This window comes from Melospiza melodia, chromosome 31 (assembly GCF_035770615.1).
Source record: "Melospiza melodia melodia isolate bMelMel2 chromosome 31, bMelMel2.pri, whole genome shotgun sequence".
Lineage (NCBI taxonomy): Eukaryota > Metazoa > Chordata > Aves > Passeriformes > Passerellidae > Melospiza > Melospiza melodia.
The window spans coordinates 934,495-947,665 of NC_086224.1; the positions used below are offsets into that span (position 1 = coordinate 934,495).

The window sequence follows — 13,171 nt, forward strand, 5'->3', positions numbered from 1 at the left end:
GGTTCAGGGGTCCCACCCTCACCAGGGTCAGGGATCAAGGGTCTCACCCTCACTGGACCAGGAGTCAGGTTTGGGGGTTCAGGTTCTGTCAGGTGGAACCATGAAGGGAGCGTGTGGAAGGGGCAGCAGGTAAGATGGAGCCCCAGTGACATGCCACCCAGCTGGGGAGCACCTGAAGGATCCCTGTTACAGAGTCAACCAGGCACAGACAGCAGTCCCCTTCCATTAATACATTTATTTTCTGCTTCCCAGGCTGATTTTTGTTGTCCTGGGATCCTCCCTGGCTGCACTGGGTTCTAGCAAGGCAGGGTCAGCAGTGCCAAAGCTTCATTCAGGAAGGAAACTCAAGGTATACCAGGGGAGGTTTAATTACATAAGAGGAAAGATTTCTCCATGGAAAGAGCTGTCAGGCCTTGGCACAGGACGCCGAGGGCAGTGGTGGAGTGCCCATCCCTGGAAGTGTTCAAAAACCGTGGGTGTGGCACTTGGGGACGTGGTTTAGTGGTGAACACGGTGCTTGTGCTGAGTTACTGTTGGACTGTGATCCAAAAGGGCTTTTCCAACTTTGTTTGATTGTGTGATTCAGAGACACTCAGGAAATCGACCCTCTCTTCTCGCCTGACAGTTTGGTTTCTGATTCAAGTCCTTCGCTGTGTTACCGATATGGGTACATGTGGAGGAGCCTGTGCTGTGCAGGGTGTGTGGGTCATGGTGAGGAATTTTGGGGGACAGGGGGGCAAGACAGGGGTTACTTCACCCCGTACCCCACGATGTGCGGCTCGATGGGCATCCAGGGTAGCGCCACGCTGATGTGCTGTATCTTCAGCTCGGAGAACTTTGCCTCTTCCAGATTCTTCCACAGCTCTCTCGTGAGGCAGCATCCAGCAAAGACGAGTTTCCAAGTCGGGTAACAGACTTGCTGCCAAAAATACGTCCAGCTGGAATGCTCAGCGGCCACGTGCTCCAAGAAATAGAAAGCTCCTCCCTGGGAACACAGAGTCTTCTTACAGCGGGCGTGGGGGTCACACCAAGTGGCTCCCACTTCCCCCTCCTTCCCTTCTCCCTTTCCTTTTTCCCTTCCCTCCGTTAGCTGGAATTAATGAAAGAAGGAAAACATCCAGAGATCCAAAATGCCCATTCAAAAAGCACAAAGGACTGACTTATTTGATCCCTCTTTTATTCTAGCAACAGTTTGTTGTGGTTTTGTTTCAATTAGTTGCTAACATGACTGTTTTTTTGGAATTAAATGATCTTTAAGGTCCCTCTCAGCCCAGACCATTCCGTAGTTCTATGAAAATGCTACTTTAAAGGCTGAAAGTCTGTTTTGAGCTCAAACCAACTCTTTATCTTGTTTATTGTTTGTCTGGTTTGTTTTAGGGGGGTTTTAAATGGTTTTAGGGGGTCTTTTAATGGTTTTTGGAAGTTTTTTTTTTTGTATTTTTGGTCTTTTTCCCCTTTCCTTGCTCATGGTACCTCTAGAGCAGAAGCTAAGGGTCATAACAGGTTTTTTGCAGGTACTCACCGGCCGGAGCACTCGGAGCACTTCCCTGAGGGTGCTGCTGACGCTCTGCACAGAGCACAGCACCAGCGTGCAAACCACAGCGTCCACCGAGCCGCTGGGCACCTGCCGCAGGTCCTCTCCCGCAGCCACCAGGAACTGCTCGTAGTGCAGGTGCTGGTTCTTCTTCATGTTCCTGGAGAGGCCCTCCTGGAAGTTGGGGTTGATGTCGCTGCAGGTGACTTTGCAGCCCGCAGGGTAGAACTGGAAGTTGGAGCCGCTGCCGGTGCCGATCTCCAGCAGCCGCAGCTCCCCCGAAGGGCCCCTGAAGTCGGGCAGATTGCGGAAGAGCTCCTGCTTGTACTTCTTTGATTTCTTCTCGTGAGCTCCAGAAATCTTCTCTAGGAAGAAAGGAAAGAAGACCTTCTTGCAGAAAGGCTCCCAGATGCCCAGGAAGGACAGCAGGTAGATGGGCCAGGCTAGCAGTGCCAGGCCAGCACGGAGCAGGAGGGCGCTTGCAGTGGCCTCTGGCATTTTCAGCGTGGGCAGAGGATCCGTGCAGAGCAGAACTGCTTCTCCTGTGAGGCAGAGCAGTCAGAGCTGCATTTGTGTCCTCTCAGGGTACATTCAGCTGCTTGGGTTGCTCTGGTGGATGCTTTTCTCCAGCTGATTTCTCAGCCCGGTCACAGGCAAGGACTGAACAGTGCAGGTGCAGCCAAGCAGTGACCAGAGTCCAGGGGAGGAGCTGCCAGTTTGTTCCCAAGCCGGGACAAGCTGGGCAGCACAACTTGGTGTGCAACCCCAGGCAAAGTTCTGCAAGTGCCCTCCTTCAGTTCCGGGTACAGTCACATCTCTTAAAGCAGCCTGCGCTGCCCTCGGAAGCTCAGCCGAGCTCTGGATCTCTGCAGGAATTTTGTCAGGGGTTTGATTAATGTTTCAGTTCAGAGTTGTTAGGGAGTTGAATTTCCAGCTGCTGGGAGCTGCTGGGTTTGCTCAGCAGCTCTGTGCTCTCTCGAAACAGCAGTTTTAAGTCTTTGCAGTTTGAGGACACCTTAAATCTTTTGATGGGTGAGAACGGGCTCACAGTGATCCTCCAGACTGATGGGAATCATGGACAGAGATAAAACAATTTATTAACTCATTAGTTCTGTGTGCAGCATGTGGAGTTTGGGTTTTTATTTGGGTCGAATCAACACTGACCACTCCACAAACACATTCTGGAAGACTTAGTCAGCTTTGCAGCTGACAGTTTTCCAAAGGATTTGGTGGCAGCGTGGCTCAGCCATTAACAGGTGACAGCTCTGCTCCCGGTGGCAGGAGGATCCAAGGTTCCTGATAACCTAGGGATGAGTGATCCCTAATAACCTTGGAACAGTTCTGCTGGGGATTTGCGTTGGAGTTTTGCTTTCCTGGGAAAGCCACCAGTGTGTCTCCACTTCCCTCTGGTGGCAATAAAGCAAATTAAAGCCAGGAGTAATTAGGTGCTTCATTAATGATCTCTGTTGTATCTTCATGCCTCCACCTTGTGGCAGCTACAAACAGATTGAGCAGTGGGAATCACTGAATCGTTTATGGAGAAGACCTCCAAGATGGAGTCCAAGCTTTGATTACTCTGTGGTGCACCAAATACAGGCAGTAATGGATACGGGGTGACGATGATGATGGTGATGGGCACAGGGATGATGGTGGGTGATGGTGATGGACAGAGGAATGATGACGATGGACTCAGGGGTGATGATGATGATGATGGACACAAGGATGATTGTGGGTGATGGACACAGGGATGATGGTGATGGACACAGGGATGCTGCTGATGGGCACAGGGATTGCTGGTGGTGGTGATGGGCACAGGGATGCTGCTGCTGATGGACACGGGTACCGATGATGATGGATATAGGGATGCTGATGCTGGACACAGCGATGCTGAGGATGGTGATGGGCACAGGGATGCTGGTGATGGATACAGGGATGCTGCTGACAGTGGACACACGGATACCGGTGATGATAATGGACACACGGGTACCGATGATGGTGATGGATATAGGAATGCTGGTGCTGGGCACAGGGATGCTGATGATGGCACAGGGATGCTGAGGGTGGTGCTGGGCACAGGGATGCCGCTGACAATGGACACAGGGATAGCGGCGATGGTGATGATGGACACACGGATAGCGGGGATGATGATGGATATAGGGATGCTGGTGCTGGATACAGGGATGCCCATGACAGCGGACACACGGGTACGGGCGCTGCTGAGCATGGACACACGGGTACCGGTGCTGCTGACGGCGGACACACGGGTACCGATGGTGATGATGGGTATAGGGATGCTGGTGCTGGGCACAGGGATGCCCCTGACGGCGGACACACGGGTACCGATGGTGATGATGGGTATCGGGATGCTGGTGCTGGGCACAGGGATGCCCCTGACGGCGGACACACGGGTACGGATGGTGATGATGGGTATAGGGGTGCTGGTGCTGGGCACAGGGATGCCCCTGACGGCGGACACACGGGTACCGATGGTGATGATGGGTATAGGGATGCTGGTGCTGGGCACAGGGATGCCCCTGACGGCGGACACACGGGTACCGATGGTGATGATGGGTATAGGGATGCTGGTGCTGGGCACAGGGATGCCCCTGACGGCGGACACACGGGTACCGATGGTGATGATGGGTATAGGGATGCTGGTGCTGGGCACAGGGATGCCCCTGACGGCGGACACACGGGTACCGATGATGATGATGGGTATAGGGATGCTGGTGCTGGGCACAGGGATGCCCCTGACGGCGGACACACGGGTACCGATGGTGATGATGGGTATAGGGGTGCTGGTGCTGGGCACAGGGATGCCCCTGACGGCGGACACACGGTACCGATGGTGATGATGGTTATAGGGGTGCTGGTGCTGGGCACAGGGATGCCCCTGACGGCGGACACACGGTACCGATGGTGATGATGGGTATAGGGATGCTGGTGCTGGGCACAGGGATGCCCCTGACGGCGGACACACGGTACCGGCGCCGCTGCCGGCGGGCCAGGCCCGGGGCTTCCCCGCTCCCCCCGCGCCGCTCGCGGTGCCTCCGGAGCGCCCCCCTGCGGCGCGCGCGGGGCGGGCGGGGGCCGGGCCGGCCGGGCGGGGGGAGCGCCGGGAGCGCACCAAGATGGCGACACCCGCAGTCCCTCCCGCAGCTCCCCCCGCGCCGCAGTCCGGCAGCGCCGCGCCGGGGCCGCGCTGAGCCCGCCCGACACGGTGAGTCGCAGCCCCCGAGACCCCCGCGGGCTCCAGCCGCGGCTCCCCTCGCTTGCTGTCCTGCTGGCTCCATCCCCCCCGTAGCCTTGGCACGGCTCCCCCGGGGGCTCTGCCGCAGAGCGCGGCCCGGAGAGCCCCGGGGACACCGGAGGCAGCTTGTGGGGCGGTGCGGGGGGGAGGGCCTGGGGAGCCCCCAGCCCCAAATCCGCCCCGTGACGGGGGTCCCGGAGCCTTGCCCCTTCTCAGCCATCCGCTCGGTGGATGCCCGGGCACCCCGCACCCAGGGAAGGGGGTCGGGGGCCGGTTCTGTGCCCACTCAGCACTGCCCGCGGGGCTCCGGCACCGCTGCCCCGGCCGGGGAGGGTCCGTCCGCCGCAGCCCGAGGCCCCCGGCCCTGCGGGGAGTGGGGGGGGGACGGTGCCGGGCCGGGATCAGCGTCCCCCGGCCGGCGGGCTGGCTCTGGGAAGGGGCAACCGCCCCCTGCGCCCACCCTGCACCTGGAGCCCCGTCTGGGCCCCGTCCTTCCATCCTTCCGTCTGTTCCTGCATCCCTGCCTGCATCCGTGCCTCCAGCCCTCCTCCACCTGCCCTCCACCCCACAGCCTGGGGGGCTCACGGGACCCTCCTCCCACGCCCCAAATCCGGGGCCGCGCTCTGTGCATTGTAGGAAGGGAGAGCCCGAGTTCTCCTGGATGTCCCTTCCCCCTCGGCCCTCGCTGCAGCGCTGCTCTGTCCCTCCGCCACCCCCTGCTCCCACCGCTCGGCATGCAGAGCTTCCCCTCCCAGGGACGGGGGATTTTGGAGGACAGGAGGGGTTTTTTTTGGTGGGGGGAGATGCTTGGGGCAGTGTTGGTGTTCCAGCTGACCCAGATGTTGGGTCAGCATCGTGGTTGTGCATCTTCCTTCCCTCTTCCCTTCCGCCACAGATTTTGGGGGGGATGGTGAGGGCAGATTTGGTTTATATTATTTTTTCCTCTTCCTGCTGGGAGGGAATTGCACATTCACGAGGTTTTTCTATTAAAAAATCTGGGTGTCTTCCTCCCCTCCCCCTGCGTTCTGGTGCAAACCGTTGCCCAGCTGATGTGGGGGTGGGGACACCGGGAGCTGCTCCACGGCAGCGGCTGCGGATGATCCGGGGTGAAGTCGGAAAGTCTGGCAAGGGGAGCGAGCGTGTGCGAGGGGCCGCAGCTACAGCCGGACCCTCGGGCCCTGGAGCTGAATTGTGGAGGGTGATCCCGGCTGTGGGAGGATCATCCCCGTCCGCCCCGTGCGGTGTCGCAGCGGCCGGTGGGAGCCCCCTGAGGGGCCGCGCAGGTGGGGCGGGTGCCGCGGCTCCGGCTGGGCTGGTGCCGCGTGTGCCCGGCTAACCCGGCCCTGGCACACTGCAGCATTCCGCCCGCACCGGGAGCCGTGACCGGGACGTCCTCTTTTCACACCGGGATGCTTTAATTGTGAGGAACGGGAGGGGCGCGGGGTCCCTGTCCCCCTCTTTCCGCTGCCTGCAGACGTAGGAAGGGAGGAAAGCGTGACCGCGGTGATTTTACAGAGGGATGGGGCCTGGAAATGGCCCTGTCCTCCTGTGTGGGTGATGGAGGTTCTGGGAAGCTCTGGGGTCGGTTCCTCCGGTGATGCTCGGTAACACAAGGTGCGGGTGAGGCTGGAGGTGCCCATGGGACACTCCCTGTGCCCATTCCTGTCCCCTCGGGCCGTCACCGCCCTCTGGATCTCTTCAGGGCAGCCACGTAAAGTTGGCGGAGCTGTTGAGGATCTCTGCATAGCCCTGGGCGTGGGGAGTTGGTGGCTTTGGGAGTAACAAGCCCCTGCACTCCATCGGGACCTTTCCCTGCTGGGTCTGTCCTAAGGCCTTCCATAGCCCCAGTACTCGGGTTTTCCACCCTTTGTGTGTTTAGAAAGTCCCTGTTCTTCACTTTGGTGTTTTATATAAAACTAACAACGTGCCCAAAGGTTTCTTTGATCATCTTAACGTGTTCGGGTGCTTCTGCAGTGTTGTTCACTCAGGGTGGAGGACCTGGAGCCATCACAGATAATTTAATCAGTTATATAAGCTTGTATGTATGGCTTAGATGTAGATCATGGTATAGATACTGTGCTGCTCGGTGGAACAATTATAATCCTGTGGCTATTTGGTGGGAGGAGGTTTCTAATAGGCAGGAGGGCGAGTGATCACGTGCCTCAGGAAATGGAGCATGGCTGTGCCTTCATTCTGTTAAATAAAGCAGAAACAAAGTCAGCATTGAATGGAAATGAAGTAGCTTCAAACCATAAATCACAGCATCATCCTCCTCCCGTTTGGTGCCGTGTCTGTGCTTGGTGGTGGGGCTGCCCAAGTGAGTTTTTCGTTAAAATGACCTGGTCTGGGTTTCCATCTAGATGTTGCTGTTTTTCAATGGCTCAGAGGTGGCCCTGGGGCTGTGTGGCCCCATGGGCTCCTGCTGTCACATGGTGGCCCTTCAGCATCGATCGCCTTCCCCAGGCTGCTGCAACTCCATTGACATCGACAGGATCAATAATTTATTGTTGAGTTCAGAGCAATGGGCTGGGTTAGACCTGGAGCAGTGAAACAACAAAACGAGTTGGGAGCAAGCACAGGGGAGTAATTTCAGGAGCCACAGAGAGGAAAGGCGTGAGATGGCTCGTGTTGGTGATGGTGGGGTGGAGAACTGGTCCTTGTGGGACACTGGCTGGAATCTGGTGGGGTTCAGGAATGCTTGGACTGCCCCTCTTGTGCCTCATTATCCTATTGCTGTGCAGAGGTGGAGAATTCAAGCAGGGAAGAAGTGGCTTCCTGCTGCAGGAGCGTATTACAAAACCTCCCTGCCATGAGCTCAGCTTCCAGCCTGCCTTTTAACACTTCACGTGTTCTTCTGGCTTAGACAAAAGCCTCTCCTTTTCAGGAGGGGTTTCTTCACAGAAAGGGTGGTCAGGCCTTGGAAGGGGCTGTGCAGAGATTGGTGGAGTCCCCATCCCTGGAGGTGGCCAGAGAATGACTGGACATGGCACTGAGTGCCCTGGGCAGGTGACAAGGTGGGGATTGGTCACAGGATGGACTGGATGAACTGGGAGGGCTTTTCCAGCCTCCCTGATTGTGGGATTCTGTCTTGAAATGCTGCTCCAATTGTTCTGCCTTCCCTTCCCTCAGCCTTGTCCCGTAACTGTTATTCCTGCCTGATGGAGCACTCCAGAAAATGGGAGATTTTGAGGAGAATGAGCAGCCAAAGCTGGAACTTTGCTCCTTCCTGAACAGAGCCATTTCAAAATTCAGAGGTGTTGCCACCCTCTGAAATTCCCATTCCATGTTTCTTGCACTTCTGCCCCAGCCAGAAAGTGTGAGGAGTTTACAATGAGCTCTGCTGAGAGGTGATTTGGGGAGGAATGTTTGTTGAGTACTGCATAACACTGCTGAATTGTCTGGGTAGTTAAAGTTACAGGAACAGCTGCACAGGTGGTCTTAAAGTTGTGGAAATAAACCTTTAATTGCTGGAGAACTCTGCCCTGTTGAGTGAAATCAGTGGCATGGTGGTGGTGTCAAAACAACCAGGAATAGCTGACATTGGTGGAGGGAGATGTTTGTCTGACCAAATATTAGGGGGTGATTAGGAGGGAAGAAAAGTGTCCCTCCACAGGGAAACCTGGCTTGTGTTCCAGCACATGTCAGAAATTTTTAACAGAGCACTAGAAGGGGGTTGTTTATTCTCCCCCCTTTGTACTCAAACCATCTGAGCGCTCCACAACAAGAAATTAATTCCCCCAAAATTATAGTGTAAAATAACCATTCCCTGACTCCTGTTTTATGGGTCATGGATGGGCTGAATGAACCGAACAAGGAATTAAATTTGGGTTAGTGGCTGAACTCTTGCACAAAAGCTATTTTGAACAGTTCATTGTTCAGAAGTTTGAATTTAAAAGGGGGAAGTTGAAGCATTAAAGGTTGTTTCGTTTGTGAACCTCCAAGTTCTGTGTGAGCTTGGAGATAAACACAGGTTGGCCTTGAGTAAGGACAGAATATGGAATTGGGGATTAATTAATTAACTAGGATTAACTAGTTCTGAATCTTGTAATTTACTGAGGGATGTTACTGAAGGCACAGAGCTGCTGGGAGGGAGTGAGGACCTGCAGGAATCCATCTTTAGTCAGTCTTCATTAAAGTGTTGTTAATTAATAATGTTTTCTGTGTGGCCAGGTTAGACAGGGCTTGGAACAACCTGGGGTAGCAGAAGGTGCCCTGCCCATGGCAGGAGGTGGAACAAAATGAGCTTTAAAGTCCCTTCAAACCCAAACCACTCAACCATTCAATGATTCCAGTATTTTTCTGTTGCTGTTGGTTGCTCCTTCTGTTTCCTCTGTACATTCTTGTTAATTTTCTTTACCTTTAGAGGTGTGTGTGTCCAAGTTCAGGCCTTTATGGCCATTTCAATACCATGAGCATTTCCCTGCCCTGTCCCAAGTCTGCCCTTGGCCTCTCTTGTTGAGCCAAGCATTGGGAACTTCCACCAGGTTTTACACAGGGTGGGGAAACACCCAGCACCAAGCAATAAATGCTGCTTGGGAGTGGAAATATTTCCTTTTTCTTCCTCTTTGTAGCATCAAACGTGCCATGAGAGCTTTCTTAAAGGAAAGTTCCCTCCTTCACTGCTGCTGGTCACAACTGTGACCCTTTCCATTGATAAAATTTGCCTGTTCTGGGCACAGGACAGGTGGGGATTGGAGGCTGAAAGCCACTTCCAGCCATGGATTTCCCCATGGGTGGATATTTTGGGTTTGCTTGGAGCTTTTTAGGCTTTCCTGCAGCAGGATTTCAGGGTGCTGTTCATCTACACCACGTTTTCCTTCCTGCCTCAATCCTTGTGTTGGGATCAAGAGGCACCTGTGTCCATGTGGGTTATATAAAAATTCACACAGAAGGTCTCTCTGCCTCAAAGACACACTGTGAATGGCTGGCTCGTGGTAATTAATAGAGGAAGAAGTGTATTAAAGCAAGGAAATTGCCTCAAAAGTGTTTTTTAATTTATTTTGATGATCAGCTTGAATAATTTATTGGAATATTTCATAATGTACCAGTAAATGGACTGCTGGGAACATTTAGAAAAAATAATTAAGTCTTAGCAACTGGGCACCTCAGTGCAGCAGTTTCTGGTGGAAAATCTTTGGCATTTGAGCGAAGTGTGTGTTGTGTACCCCCAAATCCAAGCTCCCAGGATGAATTCCTGGCTCCCAGTGCAGGGATCCATGGATCCCTAACCCAGTCACCTCTTCTGCAGCTCACCTGGATGCTGGGTCTCTGTCACTGCTGATTTTGGCAGTGTGGTGATGTTCCCCGTGCAGTTTTGGGTAAAATTGGGAAAAAACTGTGTCACAATTTTCAGAGCATTTCTCTTGTTACAGGTTGAAAAATCTGATGTGACAATGGCCAAAATAAATGCTGGGATTTATCCATCAATCCCAGCAGGACCATTCCTGGTTGGGAAATCACATTTACAAGGTTTTTAGCTTCCAGAAGCTTTACCAGCTGTGGAAGTTTTTCCTTGATGAAGATGAGGTGGAGCCACACATCTTACTTTGCCCATTACCTTAACGGGGGATCATTTATTGGGAAAACAAATGAAGTCAGGACAAAACCATCCCAAGGAAAGAGACCCTCAGGTCCCTTTTATCTGCAGATAGTACACAAGAAACAGCCCTGTAAGTAATTCCAAAATCTAAAATGTGGAGAAGCTGCCTCCATGTGCAGCTGTGAACCAGATTTGGGGAGTGGTGTTGGTTTGTTAGGTTTGGTTGTGTTTTTTCCTCAGCTGAGTCGGTGCCTCCAGTTGTGGGTTGTGTAATTTTGCACAAATTCCTTCATGCCTTCATTTATTCCCTTTTTTATGCTGTGTCCCTGAGCTACTTTGGTTTCTAAATTCAGGCCTTACATATTTATCTGTGCCATTCAATTAGACCACATCCCCAATGCTGCTCTATAGTTTCACAGTATGTGGGAAATTTGGTAATTAAATGCATGCAAATGCTGCAAGAATAGAATAAATTAATTTTCCTTAATATCAGCAGGCCATTTGGTGATTTCTCAGAGATAGTGTGACCAAGATACTGGCCCTTCTCTCCACTTCTTGCCATCTTTTTTGAGTCTTTACTATTATTGCTGTGGAAATACCCAGTCAGTTTTATAGGAAGAGAATCCTAAACTCTGGAATTACATAAGGAGGGAGATCTGTACTCCAGGATTTTTTTGGATTTCCAAATAAAAGCTGAGCTGGAAACAGCATTTGAGTGTGTGGTGGAGTTTCAGATTGATGTGTGTGTGGATCAGGGTGTAAAGGTTGTGTCACAGCAGTTACAAGGATAACCTGAGTTCCCTCTGAATGATCTGCACTGGGTGTTCCAGCTTTGGAATTGCTGAGATCTCCAGGTATTCTGCTCAAGGATACAAGTTATTTATTGGGCTGGGATCTCCAGGTATTTTTACCAAGGACTCAGTTATTTATTGGGTTTTATTTGTTCCTGAAGCCCACTGCACTCCAGAGAGTTGAGTTCAGCTTCCCTGAGCTCCTCCCAGGTGAATTCAGCACCATCCTCATGGCCTGGGCAGGCTGGGGGTGCTTGACCTCGTGCTGAAATAGCAGAATTTTAACAATTTCGTAGTTTCCAAGGAATCTGAAAGTCATTTTTTTTCTCCAGATTTTTAATATTTATTTGGATGCTGTGTTTGTGTTGTCTTAAAAGATCTGACCTTACTGCTTATCTTTTTCCTTGCTTGAGGGACCCTATTCCAGACAGCTCTAGGGTTTGTTCTGTGTCATTTCCTCAAGATTTTTGTGCCATATCCTCACTGGTTTTGTGCCATATCCTCACTGGTTTTGGTGCCATATCCTCACTGGTTTTTGTGCCATATCCTCACTGGTTTTGTGCCATATCCTCACTGGTTTTGGTGCCATATCCTCACTGGTTTTTGTGCCATATCCTCACTGGTTTTGTGTCATATCCTCACTGGTTTTGGTGCCATATCCTCATGGTTTTTGTGCCATATCCTCACTGGTTTTATGCCATATCCTCATGGTTTTTGTGCCATATCCTCACTGGTTTTGGTGCCATATCCTCACTGGTTTTGTGCCATATCCTCATGGTTTTGTGTCATATCCTCACTGGTTTTGGTGCCATATCCTCATGGTTTTTGTGCCATATCCTCACTGGTTTTGTGCCATATCCTCACTGGTTTTGGTGCCATATCCTCACTGATTTTGGTGCCATATCCTCACTGGTTTTGTGCCATATCCTCACTGGTTTTGGTGCCATATTCTCGTGGTTTTGGTGCCATATCCTCGTGGTTTTTGTGCCATATCCTCACTGGTTTTGGTGCCATATCCTCGTGGTTTTTGTGCCATATCCTCACTGGTTTTGTGCCATATCCTCACTGGTTTTGTGCCATATCCTCACTGGTTTTGTGCCTTTCCTCTTGGATTTGGTGTTCGGGTCCCTCCCCAAGCACTGTGTCGGGGCTGGGTTCCCTTCCAGCCTGCAGCACTGCAGTGCTGTTGCATCAGTGCAGGGTTTCTGTCATCCCTCTCTCCCTTGGCCTCTTCTGGAGTGAGAACAGGCTGCCGAGGCAGCAGCAGCAGCTCAGAAATGCAGGGTATTCCTGCTATTCCTGCTGCTGCTTCTGGAGCTGGCACGAGGAGCAGAGCTGCAGAGCCCTGGTGGGCGGCTGCGTTCGGGGGAACCAACTTCCTCCCAGCTCTGCTGTGAGCACGGAGTTGCTTTTCAGGGTGGTTTTTCCAGAATACTTTGTGTTCAGGAGGGCCCAGTGGGGCTTGGGGAGATCCTACAAGCTGCTTCTTGCTCGTGGAACTCATTGAGGTGGCACCTTGGGCAGTGAAGGTGGGTTCAGCTGTGTCCAGCTGTGGTGTGCATGTGCCTGGAGCTCGTTTTGGGGGTGAAACCAGCAGGTCTGCTCCTCACCCTGGTGCTTTCAGTTTGAGCTTTCATATTTTCCAGACTCTGTACTGCATTGGTACAGAAGTCTGGAAGTGTTTTAGCCAGTTCTCCTCACAGCTCAGTCAGACAGAACAATCCTTTTCCAGCCCCAGAACCAAGAGCTGCAGCTTCAGGCCCAAAAGGTGTAAACAGCAGGGAATTGAGGAATCTGTGAGGATGGGGTTGCATAACCTGGAGCTGGAATTGGACAATTAACCCAATATAGAAATGGACCAAAACTTATTAAAGTGTGAAAACTGATGACCAGTGTCCATCTTGGGTGGAGCCATGGCCAGGCTCTTGTGCTGCCCAAAGTATCCATTGAGGAGATCCTTTCAATAAATCTTTGCTTAATTCTTTAACTCTGTCTAGCTCTGTTCCAGGGTGCCCCTCAAGGTGTCATCTACAGCCTCAGGGCTTGATAAGTATAAA

General features: G+C 52.5%; 2 protein-coding genes across 3 annotated transcripts in view; one reads left to right on the top strand and one right to left on the bottom strand.

Annotated features, from left to right (window-relative positions):
- Positions 1-215: 215 nt before the first annotated feature.
- On the bottom strand, positions 216-2,340 carry TMT1A (thiol methyltransferase 1A). Its single transcript, XM_063179312.1, has 2 exons — positions 1,523-2,340; positions 216-985 (listed from the first exon to the last, which is right to left on the bottom strand). Exons 1-2 carry the CDS (start codon positions 2,030-2,032, stop codon positions 749-751), a joined length of 747 nt encoding a protein of 248 aa, XP_063035382.1. The 5' UTR covers positions 2,033-2,340; the 3' UTR covers positions 216-748.
- A 2,313-nt stretch (positions 2,341-4,653) lies between these two features.
- SCN8A (sodium voltage-gated channel alpha subunit 8) overlaps positions 4,654-13,171 on the top strand; it is a 55,756-nt gene continuing 47,238 nt past the window's right edge. For both annotated transcript variants that reach the window (XM_063179191.1, XM_063179190.1), the window contains exon 1: positions 4,654-4,754. The gene's annotated coding sequence lies outside the window, so the exon portion shown is untranslated. The remainder of the gene's footprint in view (positions 4,755-13,171) is intronic.

Excerpts from the sequence above, each read along its gene's own strand:
- TMT1A (XM_063179312.1), bottom strand. The coding sequence starts at position 2,032 with ATGCCAGAGGCCACTGCAAGCGCCCTCCTGCTCCGTGCTGGCCTGGCA. Across the intron at positions 986-1,522 it reads TGCTCCGAGTGCTCCGGCCG|GGAGGAGCTTTCTATTTCTT; the intron begins GTGAGTACCTGC and ends CTGTGTTCCCAG.